This window comes from Penicillium oxalicum, chromosome V, assembly GCF_001723175.1.
Source record: "Penicillium oxalicum strain HP7-1 chromosome V, whole genome shotgun sequence".
NCBI classification, from domain to species: domain Eukaryota; kingdom Fungi; phylum Ascomycota; class Eurotiomycetes; order Eurotiales; family Aspergillaceae; genus Penicillium; species Penicillium oxalicum.
The window spans coordinates 1,074,276-1,093,277 of record NC_064654.1 but is presented as its reverse complement, the minus strand read 5'-3'; the positions used below and the strand labels follow the sequence as shown (position 1 = coordinate 1,093,277).

The window sequence follows — 19,002 nt, the reverse complement described above, 5'->3', positions numbered from 1 at the left end:
AGCTCGAAATTCCTCCGTAGAGAATCACTATAGAAGTGATTGATAGGTAGTGTCGGGAGCCATCGCCAATTCCTGTTGTGCCAGTAAAACACTTCAATCCGTCGAAGATTATGATGTTGACTCATACGGTCCGTTGAAAATCCTGTCGTTCTGTGCCTGTGTCCGCGGTCACACTTCGAATACAAGAGGATATGCGAATAAGGATCCACGGTACATCGGCGATCATCGTTCATTTCGTTCTGAGTCATTACTGAGATTGCTCCGTGATGAATCCTAGAGTGTGTGGCAAAATTGAGTGGATATGGTTCAATGGCTATAGTTGCAATAGAGGTACTGTTGATTTCCGTGTCACCTTTTCCGATTATTTCCATTCTCGCTCTGGACCTCTTCCTCCGTCCCTCGACAAATCTTCCCTTCTTTTTACCCCTCCATCATACGATCTTCGTACCTCCCATCGTTCTGTCCCTTCCTGTCATCCAAGGTGAAGAAGCACATCTACTGATCTTTGAAATACTGGACTATCGACGTTCGAGTACGCTATTCGTCAACAAAAACCCATCGAGGCTATCCGCACCATTGCGATTGGAGCCCAGGACTGCCTGTGCCTCCTCCAAACCAGGATTCCGAGTCCCAAGAGACTGGCACGGTGGAGCCCGCAAATTCACGGTGCATTGGCACTAGGAGCGCTCTGGCTCTTTGAGCAGACGAGTCGACAGACTTCACTTTCAATGCGTCGATCGCTTAACGCGGCCTCGTTCGGTCGGTACTTTCTGTCGCAGTCCACGGGGTGGTACCGTCCAGGATAGCAGCCTTCTTTGCCTATACAATGCCTACACGATCGTCCGCACCGGTCCGGTCGAGCTTACCAGGGGAGTAGGGTTGCACCGGCACAAGGAAGGTGTCGTTCGCCGTGCTTTTATTACTAATCCATTTTCACGTTTCACATTCACCGGACCTTGGCTCGGTGGGCGGCCCTCGGTCTTGTCGTAACGAGCGTCAAGCTGTCAACCATTCACACTCGTCTAATGAGACTTTGTGGCTACGGGACTTGACAGTGGGCCCGCACACCGTCAAATCTGCCGTCTTGAGTCGTTGTGAAGCCCGCTCGGCCCGTTCCTGGGCTCCTCTTGCCTCTTGTTCGCATGTCTTCGGTGGTGGGCTAAGGTTGCACCTCTCCAGGCGAAGTCCCCCGATGGATACTGCCAGCTCTCTCTATGCTGACTCACCCAAACTCGTGCGACAGGTGGTAGAGCCTCGATCAGTGTCCTTGGCTGCTCTTGATACAAAGTCAAAGCAAGATTGTGCCGGCTCGAATGACCGATGTGTGTCGTGACTGCTCTACCAAGACCTACCCGCTGCTCGACGGCTGTTTCAGAGATCGTAGTCAGATCTCAACGCTCCCAGAGGGTATCCCTTACATCAATCAGACTTCTTGAAGGTTATCGTGTCTTTTCTCGGGACCCCTTGTCGTTGCTACGGATGGTGATTGGTCGGTCCACGAGATCGGACATTGGTGACAAAGCCCTTCTCTGCCCACAGGCGGGACTTGAACTTGATGCCGACCTCGCCTATACCAGTATGCTGGAACAGAAGCGGGTTGATCCGTAGGCAAACCACAAATTGATTGTGATTCTCACGGAGATTATCACTTGCACGCTCCCTCACGATCTCCATCGTCCTGCGAGCCTTATTTGCCACGATCGGACGATCTGATTTCACCGTGGATGGCTTTACGATTTAGTTGCGCCACCTGACTGAATACTTTATCAGATGTGGTTTATGCTTATTTGCTAAATGACCCGGAATATGCATCCTTGACGTTCCCAACGAATGGCCTGGACCTATGCTTTTGGGCTCACTCACTGTCGAAACTTATATGTTATAAACGAGGTGACAAAGTACCCCACAATCTGGTTTCTGGTCATCGAGCCCCATTCCTCTTTCTTTGCCCCCAATTCTATCGTACGACCCGACGGCTTCCTGCTCACTTGAGGGAGCATCAAGGCCGATCAAGAGCACACCCGAGAAAAGATATTCTGCAGAACTCATCTATGGTGCCATATCATCATCAGCCTGGACCAGCTTTTGCCCGTTGAGCGCATGAGAATCGGTTCGACGCTAGATGTTCAATTTGACAGCGCACGGTGCGAATCAGCCCTTGCCAGACAGTCCTGAAGCGAATTTGGTTTCCAGTCCTCGACCACAAAGCCGACAAGCCGCTTGGGCTATACGCCAGCCACGTTCTCAGCACAAACCCAAAAATGAGGGCTATGAAATGACAGCATCGACGACACCAGTCAATGACCATCCGATGCTAGCGTCTGTGCCCATACATAAGAGGGCCCAAGACCAATGGTACGGGCTCTCATCGAACCACTGGATATCGACAACCAGACAGAGACCGTCTTTCTCAGAGTCAATACCGTTGCGAACAATTCAAGACCCTCACTATCAACAGCACCATCCTCGGGTCGACACGGTGGGGGATACGCCGAGCGGCGAAACTAGTCTCATTGTGAAACATGCGGGCGGAGGTAATTGTCATTCTTTGCCATCAGACGATCTTGAAAACCAGTAATGTTTCCTTCCTTCCTTCCTTTCTTTTTTCCTCTGTCTTTGATGGTCAAGCTTGAAAGTAAAAGACCGCTGTCGTTCTCATTCCTTCGGCCCTTTGCAATTCAGGTTCCACCGTCAAAGCCAGCATCTTGGCTTTCCGCAGATCGGGGAGGGGGCGATGCCCAGTCCCATATCGCGAATGCACAATGAGTCGGCAAACGCCCCTTGACTAACAACATCAAATGTCGTAGTAACCATGTAGGCACTCCAGTTGCAATGCCCAGTCCTTCCAGTGCGGGGAAGCCTCAAGTCGGTATGAATGTCACTATGACTATAGAGGGCACCGACGGGACTCAACATGGTCACGCAGAACCAGCCCAGCCTTTGAAGAAGCCCGGATACAGTATCCCTCGAGGCTTTGACAAGCTCCTCCACCACGAGCCCGAATTATCATCACCAGGTCCCAAGCCGCCACGTCCATCTTCGCACACTCGCTTTCGTCTCCATGTTCGACAGCAACCATTAGCTGCGCGAGCTTGCGGTGCAGGTGATCGAGACAGGCGGCCAATCGACCCACCCCCGATAATTCAGATTCTTCTCTCGGACTTTGATTCGGCGGCGCAGGAAGACCTCGAGATCTTGCAGGATCCTCGATTCACAGTCGGCTGTCTACTGTTCCCTGTCTCAGACTCCTCGAGCTCTTTCACCTCCGCAGAAAATGGCGGAGTCCAGTCTTCAGAACACGATCGAGACGAACTCCTCAACCCAGACGAATCTCCGTCCACACCTCTGCTGTCCGGAAAGGCATTCATGTCTCCATTCTACGTGGACGCAGATCCCGATCCCATCTCCGCCCCCAATCATCCAAGTTCACTGTCGGACCTCAATCTCAAGCATGACGCCCTCAATCCGCACGGACGGCCCCAACATCTACGCAATGCATCCAAACTCAACCAACCAGCGACCTTTTTCATCTTTGCAGATCTGTCGATCCGTTCCGCCGGACTCTATCGGTTGCAATTTCGCCTGATGAACTGGGGTTCTGTCGAAGATACCGGTCAATCCATGCCTATCCTGGCAGAGGTATGGTCCGATCCCTTTCGAGTATATGCCGCGAAGGATTTTCCCGGCATGCGCGATTCGTCACTCCTAGTTGAGGGATTGAAGGAACTTGGTTTTGTGGAATTGAAAACACGCGGGAAGGGCAAAGGTAAGGGGAGAAAACGGATGTGAATGGGATTATATAGTCGTAGTGGACTAGGGGGAATGACTTGTCTGTGATGATTTCTGATTATTTTTTGAGATTTTTCGCTTTGGTGATACCAGGATTTTTTTTTGTTTTCCTATTTCATTTGTCGATTGTTGCTGTTGTTGTTGCTTTTTCTTTCTTTTTTTGCTTGTTTATTCTCCACAAGAGTACTCCGATAGACTCCTACATTGTTCGAAGGTGGATCCTTCTCGATCTTGAAGGACTCGCAGTATACCTCGCCTATGTGCGCTTGAAGCCCCTTGGGCGATTCGAATGAAGAAAGACGAACATTCTGTGGATCAACATTTTCCATCTTTTTTTTCGCTTTTTTTTTACCCATGCTGGTACATAACTCCTCTCCCCTCTCCAGCTTGTCGCTCATCCTCTTCTATCCCCCGACCCCTTCTTCTATATGTACCCTTCCTGTTGTACCCGGATGTGATCGAGCAAATCTAGAGGACCCTAGGTCCACAATCAGCCGTAAATACCTTAGGCACGTTGATCACACTTCTCAATCTTACCGTATTGGGCATTCGAGGTTTGATCACTCCGCGTGCTTTTTTCCATTTACTTTCCATGCATGAACTGTGTATATATACTACGGCTACCTTACCTACCGGGACCTCCCACCCACCCGTCTACGTGCATCATAGTAGATCAATATGCATAGAGGCTTATCTACTTGGTTGGTACATGTGTGGAATCTCCACCAGCTCATTGGATTTCTCACCGCTAGCCCTGGATGTGTTTCTTCGCCAGTCGTCAACATTGAGATTTAGAATTTCCTATCTCACGGGCATTCCAGGTCCGTTGGGTGCGATTGTCAGATACCTACCCAAGGTAATCAGATAAGTTGACCAACTTCACTAGAAGTGACATTCTGCGTTGTAGGTACCTAAGCCATGCTGAACATGGATATGGATCAATTGGACGGGAGTCGACCCAGGCATATGATGATGATGGGCGGGAGAAAGTACCTGCTCTAGGTAGGTAGGTAGGTACTCCTACCTCAGTCTTACTCGTCTACACTATCTGCAAGTTGTTTCCAATGACCAGTTGAAACCTGCTTGATAAGCTTGGTACATGGCAAGTCTTTTTCTCATACGGAAATTATTTTGTTCTTGTCGGATTGGAGATTCTCATCACAATCGATTTATCGTACAGTCAACATCTTGCTCGACAGTCGTGGTACATATTGCGTATTATACCAGTTCTCCTTGAGCTCGGCAATTCTGGGCCCAAACTCAGGGTGATCATCCAGATATTTGCAGCCATTCATCAGAAAATCACTGTTCTCGAGTGGTTCACCCTCTTCGTGCGCCATGAGTGCCAACATAAATGAGGCCTGCGGAATTTTATAAGCGTGGCCCAAGTAGTACCAGTCTAGCGCCAAGTTGCGATAAGCTGGGCGAGGAATGGATTGGTTGAAAAAAGAAGAGATCCAGCCAAAAACAGATGTCAGTGAATTTGCTTTCGAACTTGGACCTGGCTGATCCGAGGATGTTGGTGCGTTCGTTGTCACCTCGGCGGGAGGCGGATCTTGACTTTGTGATTTAGCAGAGGCGTGTACATTGGCGGCGGTCGGAAATCTTCCGAGATAGACCTGGTAGTAGAAATTGGCGATATACAGAATGGCCTTTTTACTCCCGAGCGTGGCGGCCTTGCTCATGGATTCTTCGTATTTATCGTACTTCTTCTCGCTCATCATGATCGAGGCGTATTCAATCAATGCGTTGCGGTCGTTGTACTCCAGAGCTGCGATGCGAGTAGCCTCGTCGGCTTTTTGTCGACTTTCGGGTGAATCAAAGGCGTCATCGTAAGAGGCGTGAAGTAAGGCGTAGACTCTCCATGGGGATTCAAATACGTCGTCCATGGTGATATCCAAAAACAACGGGGGCCGGCGACGTGTGGGCTCCAGGAACGGCAAGACTCTCTTTTCCATGAGTTCAAAGGCTTCCGCGTACTGTCCGCACAGGCCGAGGATTTTGGCCTGGAGAATCATCGCGGGTGGGAACCCTTCATCGGAGAATTGCTTCACGAGCTCCGTCCACTGTGTTTGCGGAGGACTGTGCGTCCAATTGACCAATCTTGCCTGGAGCAGAACGACGGCTGCTCTTGCGCCTGCCAATGCGCACGAAGAACTGAACCACTCGATCGAGGAGTGGTGCCACGCGGAGCCAACAATTCCAATGCGGTAGACTGCGTCGACGTCTGTCGAGCAAACGGAATTAATATCTTTTCTCTTTTCTGCACAGTCTCACGAGAGGCATGGCAGGCTGCAATTCTCACCTTTTGATATAGACCGAATCAACTGGGCATTTGGAGGCCCCTCCATTCCCTTGAGGATCTTGATAATCACGTCCTCAAAGGTCCGAATACTCACTCCCGGAAGCAATTCCGCTGCCACCGCATCTCTATAGAGAAGCGGCGATATTTCAAGAAAATCATGAATAATCCGCGCCTTGTCAATCTCGATTGACTTGGTAAAGAGGCCGCTGTTGCTCACGACCCCAATGCCATCGATGACTGGCCGCGTAGCCGAACGTCCAGCTTCTTGAGCTCTCTTCTTCCTTTGTAGCGAGGGGGCCGGCTTCGCAGAACTGCGTTTTGTTTTCGCTAATCGACAAGCGCTGCTATGAAAGGCTTGTCTCGAAGGACAGGAGTCTTTGTTCGAGATCGGGAAGAGGAGGTTTGCGCGTGGGAGGAGACCGTTCGCGGGGAGATTTTGCGCACGCGGAGATGCGCCCGAGAGACTTCGGCGGAGATTGAGCCATTGTCGTAAAGCAGGGGATGGTCTTGCCATCGCATCAACTGTGCGACTGTCTCAGCAGCAATTCAGCGGTGTTTGGGTAAGCAGGTGAAAGAGACTTCGGCGTCGGAGGATGGAGAAATTGGAGAAAAGCGGAGGCCAAGTCAAGCTGCAGCTCCGCTTTGGCACCTCCGAAAATCTTCAATTCCAGACCACCGAATTGATCAGAGCCCGGAGGAGCTTTTTACCTCAGAACCTTATTACGCAAAGGTCAATCGACATTCGTATCGATTGCTAAATTTTATGACATCACATGCTTGGTGCGTTAATCAAATAAAAATCAAACCCTTGATATCAAATGGGTCTATACCACGATGCGTATAATGTACATTTAAAATTTGCCCTTCACACGACCAAGCCCTAACAACGCTCAAGAAAGTAGTATAACAGCCCTCGAAGCTCGATCACAATCCAAAAACCCCCTCCATTGCAACATGCGCAAGCCGTGGAAAATAAAACGAACAAGAAGAAAGGAGAGAGGGCAGAGCGCAGGAGGAGACGGAGAAGAATGAGGAGGAGAAAGAGGATGAAAGAGGAGGAGGATCGGATTGATGAATCAGAGCATCGTCCTTATTTCGCCTTCCCGGGGATTTCGAAAGGGGGGTGTTTTTTTCGGTTGTTTATGTTGCGTTCAGAGTGCATTTTCGTTGTTTACTCCATAACGACCTTGGCGCCGAGACCCTTGAGGGTCTCCATGATCTTCTCGGCCTCCTCCTTGGGCACAGACTCCTTCATGACCTTGGGCACAGACTCGACGAACTTCTTGCTGTCAACCAGAGACAGACCCAGCATGTTCTTGACCTCCTTGATGATCTTGGCCTTGGAAGCAGCCTCAAAGGACTCGAGCTTGATGTTGAACAGGGTCTTCTCGGCGGCAGCGGGAGCAGCCTCCTCCTCCTCAACAGCAGGAGCGGCAGCAGCACCACCGGGGCCAGCAGCCATGGCGAAGCCACCAACGGGGAGATCGGGGATGTTCAGGCGGGTCTAGAAGCAAGAAGAGCATTAGATGCTAGACTCGAAACAAATACAGCAGAGAAGATTGCTTTCGCAACGGAATTCAATTGAGCCCGTCGCGAAATCGCAATGCCCCAAATCATAACGAATCCAGGCTGATTTCGCTCACCTTCAAGCTAGACACAAGATCGGCGGTCTCCAACAGAGTCAATGTCGAGATCTGGTCAACAATCTGTGCAATCTTGGGGTTGACGGGGGCAGCAGCGGCCTCTGTGGATTCCCATCGTCGGTAGCTAGGCGTGCGGGCTGTGTATGTGGTCGCAATGCGCAGGGAGGATGGGCGGATGGAGCCGGAGAGCTGTCGGCAGCTGCGAGCCGCGGCCTGGATAGGGAAAGACATTATGATGGGAGAATGGTGTAGGCGGAGTAAAGGCTAGGAGAATGGCAATGCAACGAGGAGGGAGTTGAGGGCGAACGACAGCACTGCTTCAACCGCGATAGTGACAAACAAAAAGAGTAGCAAGAGTTTCGGGGAAAATCTGGGCATCACGTGGGTTGACTTATGTAATCACATGCTCTCCATCATCCATCTACGCCGCGCTGGCTTCCCGTCCATCAAACGAATGCAGCCTCGAGCAATTTCTATGAGACGTGGACTAATGTTGGAATAATTTGTGAATTCAGTGACTAATGTGTCTTTCTTGTAAAACAACTTGCAACAATCATCGGGTGTGACCTTGGAGATTTTATGATTTCACCTCAGAATGAATCCGAACATTGTCACATCCGCCCCCAGTTGGCGTAGTCTGCCCTATTCGTACCAAAGATGTCCAACAGTACAGATACAACACTGCAGTCTTCATGCTCATTTATACTCATTGTCTGTGAAAAGAGCACTTCAATGGTGGAATCCATTGACCGGATTTCAATGATGTATTATTGTAGTCAGCTATACACACCTTACAGGCGCCCACTTTTTTTTTCTCATGATATCATGTGGATCTATCAACACCGCCGGTCTGGAAGCCATTGCAACCCCTCCAAGCTCTTTCATCTTATTCAATCCTCATCCCAGTTAGGGTTGGGACCAGGGGGCTTTGGCCCGCCCGCTTGCCGGGCAACGATGATCTGGTCAACGCTTAAAACAGTACGAGCCGCCTCGCTGGCCAATCGAATGGCACAGCTCTTGGCGGCCATCAGGTCCAAAATGTTCTCATCCACGGCATCCAGAGTGCCGTCAGAGTCACCGACCTCCAGATCCACACCGGTGGTCCAGTAAGGCTCCTCTTCTTCGGAGCTACCCTCCTCGGCGTCGAGGTTGGCACGGTGGTGCGCAGTGTACAGGCGGGAGAGAACCTCGGTGGCATCGAGACCAGCAGACTCGGCCAGTGTGCGAGGAATCACTTCAAAGGCCTCGGCGTATTTGCGGATGGCGTGCTGAGGAAGACCGGGGGTCTTGTCGGCGAAGTTGGAGATACGCTCCACGAGCTGGATCTCGGTGGCACCGGCACCGGGCACCAGGCGGGGGTCCTTGGTGATGGCCTTGACAGCGTTGACACCGTCGTCGATCGCACGCTCAATGTCATCCAAGTGGTTCTGGGTAGCGCCCCGCAGGACAATTGTTGATGTGCGGGTCACGGCGTTGGCGTCTTCTTGTCTGAAAACAGTGACACGGTCACCACCGATCTCGGTCGTTTCGACCACGTCGATCTGGCCCATCTCGTCGGGCATAGGGGCACCCAGACGGGCAAGGGGGGTAGCACCGACAACTCGGCATAGGCGACGGAGCTCGAACTTGGAGAGAATCTTGATCACAAGGATGTTGAAGCGGTTGAGGTAGTGCATGGCAAGGTCACCGACACTGGAACCAGCAACGACCACACGCAGGCCGGAGTCGTACAGTTCCTTGATGGCGGCCTCGAGACGGTCCTCCTCGCCCTTGGTGAAGTTGACCATCTCTTCGGCATTCTTCAAAAGGACTGTTCCCTTGGTCTCGGTCTGGGAGATATCAATGGGGCAGCTGAAAACGCCGACCTTGGCCTTCTGGGCCTTCTTGATGATGCCGTCGGGCTCACGGCCAAAGACCATACCCTTTACAACCTTGGACTGTTCCAAGCTACCACCCATAATCTTGACGACACGCACATTATCCACGTTGAAGTTTGCGGGGTTCTTGGGTAAAACGGCGAGCACAGCCTCTGCGACCAGAGCGGCGAGGGCATCCTCAGTGCCGGACTGCTTGCTAGCAACGACTGTTCGGAGAGCCTTGCTAAGCTCTGGCACGGAACGCATGTCCTTCAGGCGATCAACCTCGAGATCTGTTTCACAAGGTATAAAAGTCAGCACACACACACACATTTCAATGCTCGCGTGCACCAGAATATTGTTGACAAGTCCATTTGAACCAACACAGCGCAACATTGATCAAAACAATTTGACCATACCTTCGAGAACCTTCAAAGCAAAGTTTTGCGCCTTCTCGTAGCCCGACACAATATCACTCGTCTTCAGACCCATGCGGATCAGCTCCTCCGCCTTCTTCAACAGCTCACCCGCCAGAACAATGACCAAGTTGGTGCCGTCACCCATTTCGGAATCTTGCTGCTGACTCGCCATGACCAGCAACTTAGCGGCAGGGTGCACGACATCGAGTTCGCGGAGGATCGTCGCAGCGTCAGAAGTCAGAATCATTTTCTGCAGGTGGTTGATGACAATCTTGTTGCGGCCGTATGGGCCCAGGGAGGTCTGAACAGTGCCAGAAATGGCCTGGCAAGCCTCGATATTGCGAATGACAGCACCATCTGCAGCATCGTGGCTGTTCAATGATTAAAGAAAAAGAGGCCAATTGTCAGCAAGCCTTCATGGTAAATTATTGACGTTCTCAATTGCGGCGGGCAGATAAGGAGGTGGACATTGTCTCCGGTGCGGTGGCATGCAAGTTCCGGCGTAATAGGATTGTTTTTCGGCACTTTTGAACATACCTTTGGTACCCGGCTTTGAAGAGACCCTGCTGGGAGGGCCCAGGAAGTGATAGCGACATTGTTTCAAAGGCCGCGTCCGATGTGGAAACGACTAAATGTGAGGATGATGAGGGAGTCGATGGGCTTTCTCAAAGTGGTGCCGGGGAATTTTTGGAGCTCGACGGGGGTGCGGTGGGTTTGCGCTGTTTGCACGAGGGGAGCTCGCCAGTTGTCGGTCAGACTGATTGACCGCCTCAACCAGTTATGCGTACGAATTGAACACGATCAATAGTATATATAACACATGGTTTTTCCCATTTCAATACGAAGATCTGAGACTTTTTCATTATGCTGTAGAGCCCTCTGCGAATAAGTGATATATATGTATATGCTGACAATAATATGTTGGGGTGCCAAATGAACGGCCTTGAGAACAGACTCCTTTAACCCTCATAGATTCGGGAGACCCAGCAGGCACTAATAACAGAAAGGGAGATGAACCATGCAATCACGACTCATATTGTACAAGTCAAATAGTCCGAGGGCCTCTCTCTCGTCACCAACCATATGAGTTCTGCGTCTGATAGGCTTTTTTAAAGCTTGGCACTGCACTCAGTCAGTACACGATAACTTCTCCTCGCTGGATCAACAGGTCCCGAGAGACAGCGGCGGACATACTATAACTTCCAAACGTACTGCATCCATTATCGGCGTAAATTGTCTCGGCTTTCTCGAGCCTATCGATCATCAGCACCTCAATGAATCCAGGAAAACAACAACAAAATTCAGTTCAAAGTACTTACCAGCCCCGAATGGCCTCTTCACGATTGTAGCTCTGTCGCAAAAACGTTAGGGAAAAAATGACTCGGGAAGACCAACAGCGACAGACTTACAGAAGGATGAGTGGACATGAACTGCGGCGGTGCAGACTTCTCTTGCTGCTGCATTCGATGCCATCTAGGAATGGGCGTGTTAATCTGTGCCATTCTTTGTGAAGACTTGCAATTCTGACTTACAGTTTCACAGCTCCCTCGGGGTTGAAGCATGCCTTGGCCATCATCACTAATTCACACATTTTCGTCAGTATACAACACGGCGTGCTTTCTCGAACATTGATCAATCATACTCAATCCAATATTATCTGCCTCAGCCTAACAGAGTCCACTCATTAGTCTCCATCCGACCTTTCAAGAAATCTGCTATCAGCCACACATACCTCCTGTGTTCGTGAATTTGGCAAGCTCCACATCAGATTGACCAACATACTCGACAGTTGACCCGAAACATCAAAGAGAAGAGAGATCAAAAACACCGTCCCGAGCGTCAAAAAGCTATTGCTCATTCGCTCCGCCGGATGTCGGGCCACAACATGGGCAATCTCATGACCTAATACCGCAGCAAGACCATCTTCATCCTGGCAGATCGGTAAAATGCCCGTGTATACGAAGACTTTGCCGCTATAGAGTTGAAATACCACACAGTCAGCACCAAAACCACTATACACGTCAATCTTGGACCGGAGGAACCTCATGCTCCACATTGCAAAGCTGTCCTTTCAACGGTATCCGAGACTTTCAAAAAAAAAGTGTGTGTCATCTTACCCAGGAAGCACAAAGGCATTCGCATTCTCATCATCCAGAATCACATGGACCCTCCAGTCGGCGCCTTCAATTGGAGCCTGCGGGATCAATCTCTGCAACACCCGGTTCACCATCTGCGCTACCGGATGATTATCAGGCAATATTCGGCCCTGCGACTGCGCCAGAACCTCCCGGTAACTCTGCATTCCCATCTTCAGCTCTGCTTCGTGCGAGACGCAATTGAATCGCCGGCGACCGGTCATTTCAACGACTTCTGTATTATATAGATAGATTCCTGAGATACCAAGACCAATGAGGACAAAATGGTGTGGTTTGGATCGTGAAAGCAGCGTGTGGAAGATGGAGGGTCGAGCGGAGTGGGACGAATTGAAGCGGTTGTAGGTGTTGCGCGCTAGGCGAGAGGGAGTCGTTGCGAAGGCCCTTCGGGGATGCAGTGCTTCAGAGAGTTGAGAAGGTGGTTTGGAGTTTGATGGCTGTCGTGGTTTGCGCGTTGAGACCCATCTTGATGCGAGTTGTAGATTGAGGTGGGCGCGCGGATTGATGCGGGGATGCGCTGATCCAGAGGGAAGGCCGAGAAGAGGTATTCGCGCGGTGCGCAATGCTGATGATGCTTGTCGGAGCATTCCTGTATACGATCCTGCGATTTAGATACAACGAAAAGATTCAAAAAGTGGTTGTGCAATCGAAAATGTCCAGCTGGTGGCTGGATCAGAGGAAGAAACGGAGCGAAGCTCATCGGTCTCCGGCCGGGGCTCCTCGGTGATAAGAGAGCCACCGTCGGCGATAGGGCTGACCAACGGGCTGAAGGTTCACTCCCGCCGTCTCAAACGCAAATACATACCCTTCTACCATGTGCCAACCTGAAGGACTCTTCTACGCAAAGTCGGGACCTTGAACTAATTTCGAGAGTATGAGGGATGCTTACAAGGATACTAGCATGCAAGATTTCCGTCGTCATTGTTCACATAGAGATATCAATAGAATTATGTTCAAGTGTAATAGCCGTAACAAATAAAGAACATTAAATGCTGTAGGTATTTGGCTCAATAAAATCAGGTCCAATCGTCATGTTTCTCAACGAGTGCAAAGACAGAATAGGCAAAAGAACAATGGGAATGGGACCAAAATCAAGACCCTCATCCACAAGAAAGGAGCCTCATGTCGAGAGATGCAAGAAGATCGTGTCTGAGAGATTCAAATGGGGGGGAGAAGGGTCACTCTCGGTCTAGGGAAAAAAAAGGCTCGAGGCCCGTTAGGAGATGACGGAAAGGAGATGTCTGGATGCAATGCCTAAGCCGGCAAGAGCGAGAGTGGCAAGATCAAAAGAAACAATAAAAGTGTGGAAGGACAGGAAGCCAATCAAAAAAGGACATAGGAAACCCAGGTATCATGCTGTACATTTCACGGTAGGAACAAAGTGGTATCATGTGGGCGCGAGGAGGAAGTACAGCGATCACAAACAAGGCTAATAAAGGAGATCGGATTCCCACGAAGGAGGGAAATTGGGCCCGGAGGCGATGATGGTGCATGTGCATAATCACAATGCGCGTTTGCAGAATAAGAGCCGGCGCCGGTGACCCAATGATGAACAGAACAATAGGAAAGAATATTTTCGGGATAGCGAATGAGATAGAAGCGCACGCGTGGCGAGTAAGTCGGAAATTCGGGAAAGTGTTCATGGCAGCCCCCCACTATTCTTCAGTCAGGGCATCGTCACCCATCTCACGCCAGTCTCTCGACTTGTCTGTCAGACGACGAATACCAGGGATGCGCTGAGCCCAGTGTGCTTCCGACGGCGTGCGGAAAGTGAAGGCACGCTGAGAGGAGATCACCCCGATACTTTGCAAGACCGCCTTACGGGAGTCACGGCTGAAAACGGCTGGATGGTTGATCCATTCAAGAGCTGCGTCAAGGTCGGCGTTTAATGCGCTCATAGTATTTCCGTCAACGGCTGGCGACGCAGTGATGGTGGCAGTTTCTGACGCGGATGAGGCATGGCTCTCCACAAAAGAAGAGGATTTCGGAGAGCTTGACGTAGGCGTCTCAACCCGAATACTGCCTGCGTCGCTGGTGCCTCCCTGCCTGGAGGCGGCGGCGGGGGGAAGTGGAGGGAGTCCACCCTTACCAAGTCCCTTGAGAATACTGCGGGTCTCGTTCAGCAGATGCTGACCACGGTCCTGCTGGCCACGCGAGACCAGGGTCAAGGCTCTGGTCAACATGTCGGACGTCAACAGCTCCATGCGGCGCTGAACGATTGAAGGGTGGGGAGGGATGGGAGGTGTGGATGACCTCTGGTTTCGAGCCCGTGGGTTGGGTGGAAGCATGGTGATGGCCAAAAGCGAGGGACGGGGCGAGTGGGTGAGATGACCATCACGAAGGAGGTCGCCATAGGTCAGATCCGCCTGAATCAATGGAACCTCTTCGACGCTCATGACGCGCTGCTCATCGCCATCCATGCCCCCACCGAGGGCCTCTAACCCTGAAACCAAGCTCTCCCAGGGATCCTGTGGCATGGTTTCTTGCGTAGCATTGTCCGGTTGAATGACAAGTTGCACCAAGACATCACGCTTGTCCCCAAATCGAAGATCTCCCAACGCGGCCTCTGCATCTCGCCCGGTAGCCCGCTTGGTCGTATGGAGAGCACCGCTGATTTTGACAAATTTGGCCGGGGACCCCTCGGGTAACCGAAGTTTCAGCTTGACGTTCTGGTGCGAGGTCGACTGCATGGCACCGAGACAGCCAGCCATACATTCCCGAAGCATCATCCAGTCCTTGACGTACAGGTATGAGCCTTTGGTGCGGGTGGACAGCTCGATCATGGTGTCTGGCTTGTGGGTGAGTCCGAGACCGAAGGAGTGGATGCCGACCTTGGCAGCTTCGGCGCGGGAGACGACGAAGTCGACACTCTCGGGATCAGAGGTGGATGAGTCGCTGATCAACATGATAGTCGAGACTGGGTTGTTGAACTTGCGTTGCATGAGCAAATCCATGGCCACGTTGGCACCTTCGACAACATCGGCGCGCAGACTCTTCTGACCGACAGGACGGATCGACTCGAGAACCTTGCCCCAACCATTCCAGAACTTCGTGGTCATACCCACCAGAGGCACACCGCCGCCACTGGATCCAAATGTCACCAAGCCCATGCGATCTCGGGCGCCGAGACTTTGCACCAAAAATCGAAGGGCATCGCGCAAAAGGGTAATTTTCAAGCCCTGCATAGAGGATGAAACGGGAATGACTACGACGATATCAATAGGGATGTGGATGGAATCGAGAGGCAGCCGTTCGGCGTCGGGGGTGGTGTAGTCGGTCAGAGTCGTGTTGTTAGACTTGCCTGCACCACAGGACGAGGTAAGCGACCCTTGTCGCTGAATCCGCCCACCCCTGTAGTCGTCCTCCTCGGCTCCCAAATGATCGTAGTCGTAGTCGTGTTGTGAGCGGGGCGAAATCTCCCCGGGATGCACGCCAGTCAATGCCCGATGCCAGATTTCCAGTTGAGGACGGTTGGGGAAGCGCAGGTAAAAGCATGGGAGTTCGCTGACGGAGAGGTTGAGGGAGAGAATCGGCTCTTCAGTCCCTGCATCGATCGATTTCAGGTGCTTCTTGATCAAAATCGAACCCTTCAGCGTACAGCGCGTGGGTTTGCGTTTATCCTCGTACTGTTGCGATTCGGGGGTCTTCTTCTCTTTCACACAGATGAGCATCTCCGCAAACAGGTAACACTCTAGCTCTTGCCATGACTCGCGGTCCTTGCCCACGCGCATCTGCCCGTGGAGTCGGAGTTTACCGAATCTAGAGACTGCGTTAGCACTTGCGTCGATCCTACGGCACAATTCTCTTGTCCGCTTCCCGATGGAAACTTGGACTTTGGAATTGCCCACGGGGAGGGGAAACCAACCTTGAAAATTCGAGACCGTGCCAGTTGTCCACTCGTTTCCTCAGATTCTCCGCCACTTCATCGAGATTCTCAGTAGGCTCATACTGAATCGACCGGGTGTCGAACCGAGCGTCCTGGTGAAAGCCGCCAAGCCGCGCCGACTGGGGCTCCTCCACCAGCGAAGGATCTGCAGTAGGCGGCACTCTCAAGTCGTCCACGGCTGGGCGCCAATTCCCTTCCGGCACTTCGACGGTGATGAGACAGGTCAAGGTCTGCTGTTGGCGCGACCGATTCATTGTGGGGAACTCGCTGCGGACCGTGACGATGGGCGCGGGAATGGGGTTTTTGGCCGCGCTTGGACGAGCGCTCACTTCGGATTCCATGGCCTGCACGTCGTAGTCGTGGCGTCGTCCGCTGCTCGGGTGTTGGCCTTCGTGGTAGTCGCCAGACGAGCCGGCTGCGCTTCCGTTTCGAGAATGCTGTCGTTGCCGTGACTCGGCAATGGAGGTCGATGCGCCTGTAGTGAGGCGCTCAACCCGCTCTCGTTGCATGGCCGCATCGCGGCTGTCGCGTCGAACATAGGTGGAAGGGACCGAGGGCGCGGACTGTGCGTTGGTGATACGGCTGGCGCCGTCACTTGGGGCGCGTCGACCGGACGACTGTTCCCATGGTGTAGGGGTTTCGAGACCACTCCGCAGGGTTGCGGTGTCGCTCATGGTCACCGAGCGCACAATGTTGCTGATTTTTTCTATGCGGCAAAGAAGGTTCCCGGTCAGCTGAGTGGATTCTTACTCCGAGTGAACAATCTGTGGCTTTGAACTCATGCGAGCAGCACTGATCTCACATCAAGAATGCGGGGGGGTGAGCCAGGCGCAAAGGGCTGTACGAACCGATATCCAAGACATTCCCACCGCGACTCGTATCCAGGCCAAGTGGCGCATTGCATGTTGGGCAGTATTGCGACTCATATTCCCTGATAAACTCGTAAAAACATGCCTCGTGGGAGACATGACTGCAGGAGAATTGCAGGACTCGCTCTCCCCGCAATGTGTGCTCGAGCGGCTCCTCACAGACGGCACATTCACTGCCCACAAAAGTTCGCTCCCTCCGAGTCTGCCTGCGATCAACCTCCATCACCCCGGCTGTCGAGTTTCCCGATCGAGAGTTGAAGGAGAGACGAGCGCGATTAGAATGAGCCAACTGTCCGGTGGAATCGGATGGAGGCGTGTACGCTGGCCCGGCTAGGGCAGAGGGACCTCGTAAGCGCGAAGAGGGACGGGAAGCGTCGGTATGACTAGATGCACTGCTCCCAGGACGATCTGATTTGGAGCGAAAGGAGCGCAAAGAACGAAACGTAGAGCGAGACGATGTATCTGGTCGCGATTGGAATTCTGCACGTCATCGAAGGGAGGGGGCCGTCAGCAGTGCGCGCGGACGGGCCGAAAATCCAGGCTCCTGAATGGACGTCTGGGTGTAATCATGCAACGCGCTGGTGGAAGCGATCAAGGTCTTTTCTTTTGAGCTATTGCCCGTGGGGGAAGAGGCGGGAAAGGGGAGGAAGTGCAATGCAGAGACGAGAGCACAGGAAAGATCAATTCTTCATCTGTGTCTTTGTCTCGGGTTTGAGCACTGGGCAGCTCTATGCGCCGAGTGGCAGGAAGGCAATTGCCAGGAATAGCGAGGCGAGCGGCCTATAGATGAGTGCACAAGTGATGGGTGCAGGAGGAGGAAGCGCCCGGGGATGGGGGCAGAGACTAGGCACGAGAGATAGAAAAGAGGGATTGGCTCACGGCAAAAAAAAAGAGGTAGAGGGAAAGAGTGCGTAAGGATGTGTACGTGTGTGCGAGAGAGAGGAAGAGGAAGGGGAAGAGAGAGAGGGCGAGAGACAATGACAAGGCCTAGTACGAGGCTCCGACAGCGCACGTCTAGAACCCGGCGCTTGAAGGTCTCAGGCTTTTCCACAGGCGACTCTCGTGCGACGAGACCTGGCGAAATGAGGAAGAAGGAATGGCCCCGGCAGGACGTACAGCAAGAATGAATGGCTCAGATTGGAGGGAAAAGGAGGAGCAGGAAGAGAGTGCATCCGGAAAATAGAAGATACTGGTGTGAGGTGGAACTAGACATTGGACATACCCGACGACAGCGATGGCCCGAATTGCTTCTTTTTGGGTCGTCCGAGGAGACCAAGTTCAGAGGGTTGAGGGGAGGATGGATCACTCCCAGTCTTAGTCTCCGATCTGGGCGATAGTCGAGGTTTCCACATGGGAAAGAGGGGGGGGGGGAGTTGTTTCTCCCAAACACCCACGACAAGGGACGATGGGATGGTCAGATCACTGCAGGTGGGGTTGGAGGGGGGGAGGAGAGAAAGGACCGGATGAGAACGAGGCCCGAAGAACGAGACGAGCTTGGAGCAGAAAAAAATTGAGACTCAACGCCCCAAAGTCTAACGGAATCGAAAAAGATTAGGGGGGGGGAAGAAAATCGAGATGGGGAAAAATAAAACAAAATGGGATAAATCCCAAATCCAATCCAAATCAAAATTGAAAAAAATAATATCCATACAGTAATTCAATGTTTCAATGGTGAATTCATGGCGGAATCCAGGAATCAGAGCCGGCCAGATCCCAACTAGCGCGTGGGTGGTCCTCCACCTGATGATTCTGATGCAGAATGATTTGAATGGTGGGTAATCTGATTCTTGGATTTCCAGGGCAGGCGAACGGATGATCGGACGCGGAAGTACCGTCAACGGTGGACGAAGACTCCAATCTGCCCGGACGCAGAGAAGGGCACTGCATCAGGAACTACAGTCGAGAGAAAGAAAGGACCGGCTGACTACGAGATTCTGGAGGAGTTCAGTCGATTAAATCCGAGACTCTAGAAGCAGGCAGGAAAGCAATAAGAGAGAGAACCTGGGAGGATGATCCAGTCAGGCGACAAGGCGTCCAATGTTGGACAACAAACCGAGTGCTTCTCGAAGCCCCGGAATCGAT

General features: G+C 52.1%; 6 protein-coding genes across 6 annotated transcripts; 1 reads left to right on the top strand and 5 right to left on the bottom strand.

Annotated features, from left to right (window-relative positions):
* Positions 1–1,473: 1,473 nt before the first annotated feature.
* On the bottom strand, positions 1,474–1,674 carry POX_e06470 (uncharacterized protein; the record flags this gene model as incomplete). Its single annotated transcript, XM_050115291.1, has 1 exon — positions 1,474–1,674. One exon carries the CDS (start codon positions 1,672–1,674, stop codon positions 1,474–1,476), a length of 201 nt encoding a protein of 66 aa, XP_049967751.1.
* Positions 1,675–2,883: 1,209 nt separating this feature from the next.
* Positions 2,884–3,789, top strand: POX_e06469 (Sexual development regulator velC; the record flags this gene model as incomplete). The annotated part of the gene is made up of 1 exon (XM_050115290.1): positions 2,884–3,789. The coding sequence occupies one exon, from the start codon at positions 2,884–2,886 to the stop codon at positions 3,787–3,789; it is 906 nt and encodes a 301-aa protein (XP_049967750.1).
* A 1,169-nt stretch (positions 3,790–4,958) lies between these two features.
* Positions 4,959–6,608, bottom strand: POX_e06468 (uncharacterized protein; the record flags this gene model as incomplete). Its single annotated transcript, XM_050115289.1, has 2 exons — positions 4,959–6,016; positions 6,095–6,608. 2 exons carry the CDS (start codon positions 6,606–6,608, stop codon positions 4,959–4,961), a joined length of 1,572 nt encoding a protein of 523 aa, XP_049967749.1.
* A 657-nt stretch (positions 6,609–7,265) lies between these two features.
* Positions 7,266–7,968, bottom strand: POX_e06467 (54S ribosomal protein L12; the record flags this gene model as incomplete). The annotated part of the gene is made up of 2 exons (XM_050115288.1): positions 7,266–7,598; positions 7,738–7,968. The coding sequence occupies 2 exons, from the start codon at positions 7,966–7,968 to the stop codon at positions 7,266–7,268; spliced, it is 564 nt and encodes a 187-aa protein (XP_049967748.1).
* Positions 7,969–8,627: 659 nt separating this feature from the next.
* POX_e06466 (putative T-complex protein 1 subunit theta) lies at positions 8,628–12,752 on the bottom strand (the record flags this gene model as incomplete). Its single annotated transcript, XM_050115287.1, has 10 exons — positions 8,628–9,886; positions 10,013–10,383; positions 10,550–10,640; positions 11,225–11,265; positions 11,332–11,363; positions 11,422–11,485; positions 11,545–11,590; positions 11,655–11,679; positions 11,745–12,075; positions 12,130–12,752. 10 exons carry the CDS (start codon positions 12,750–12,752, stop codon positions 8,628–8,630), a joined length of 2,883 nt encoding a protein of 960 aa, XP_049967747.1.
* A 1,068-nt stretch (positions 12,753–13,820) lies between these two features.
* POX_e06465 (uncharacterized protein) lies at positions 13,821–17,143 on the bottom strand (the record flags this gene model as incomplete). The annotated part of the gene is made up of 3 exons (XM_050115286.1): positions 13,821–15,924; positions 16,031–16,757; positions 16,900–17,143. The coding sequence occupies 3 exons, from the start codon at positions 17,141–17,143 to the stop codon at positions 13,821–13,823; spliced, it is 3,075 nt and encodes a 1,024-aa protein (XP_049967746.1).
* Between the last annotated feature and the right edge of the window lie 1,859 nt (positions 17,144–19,002).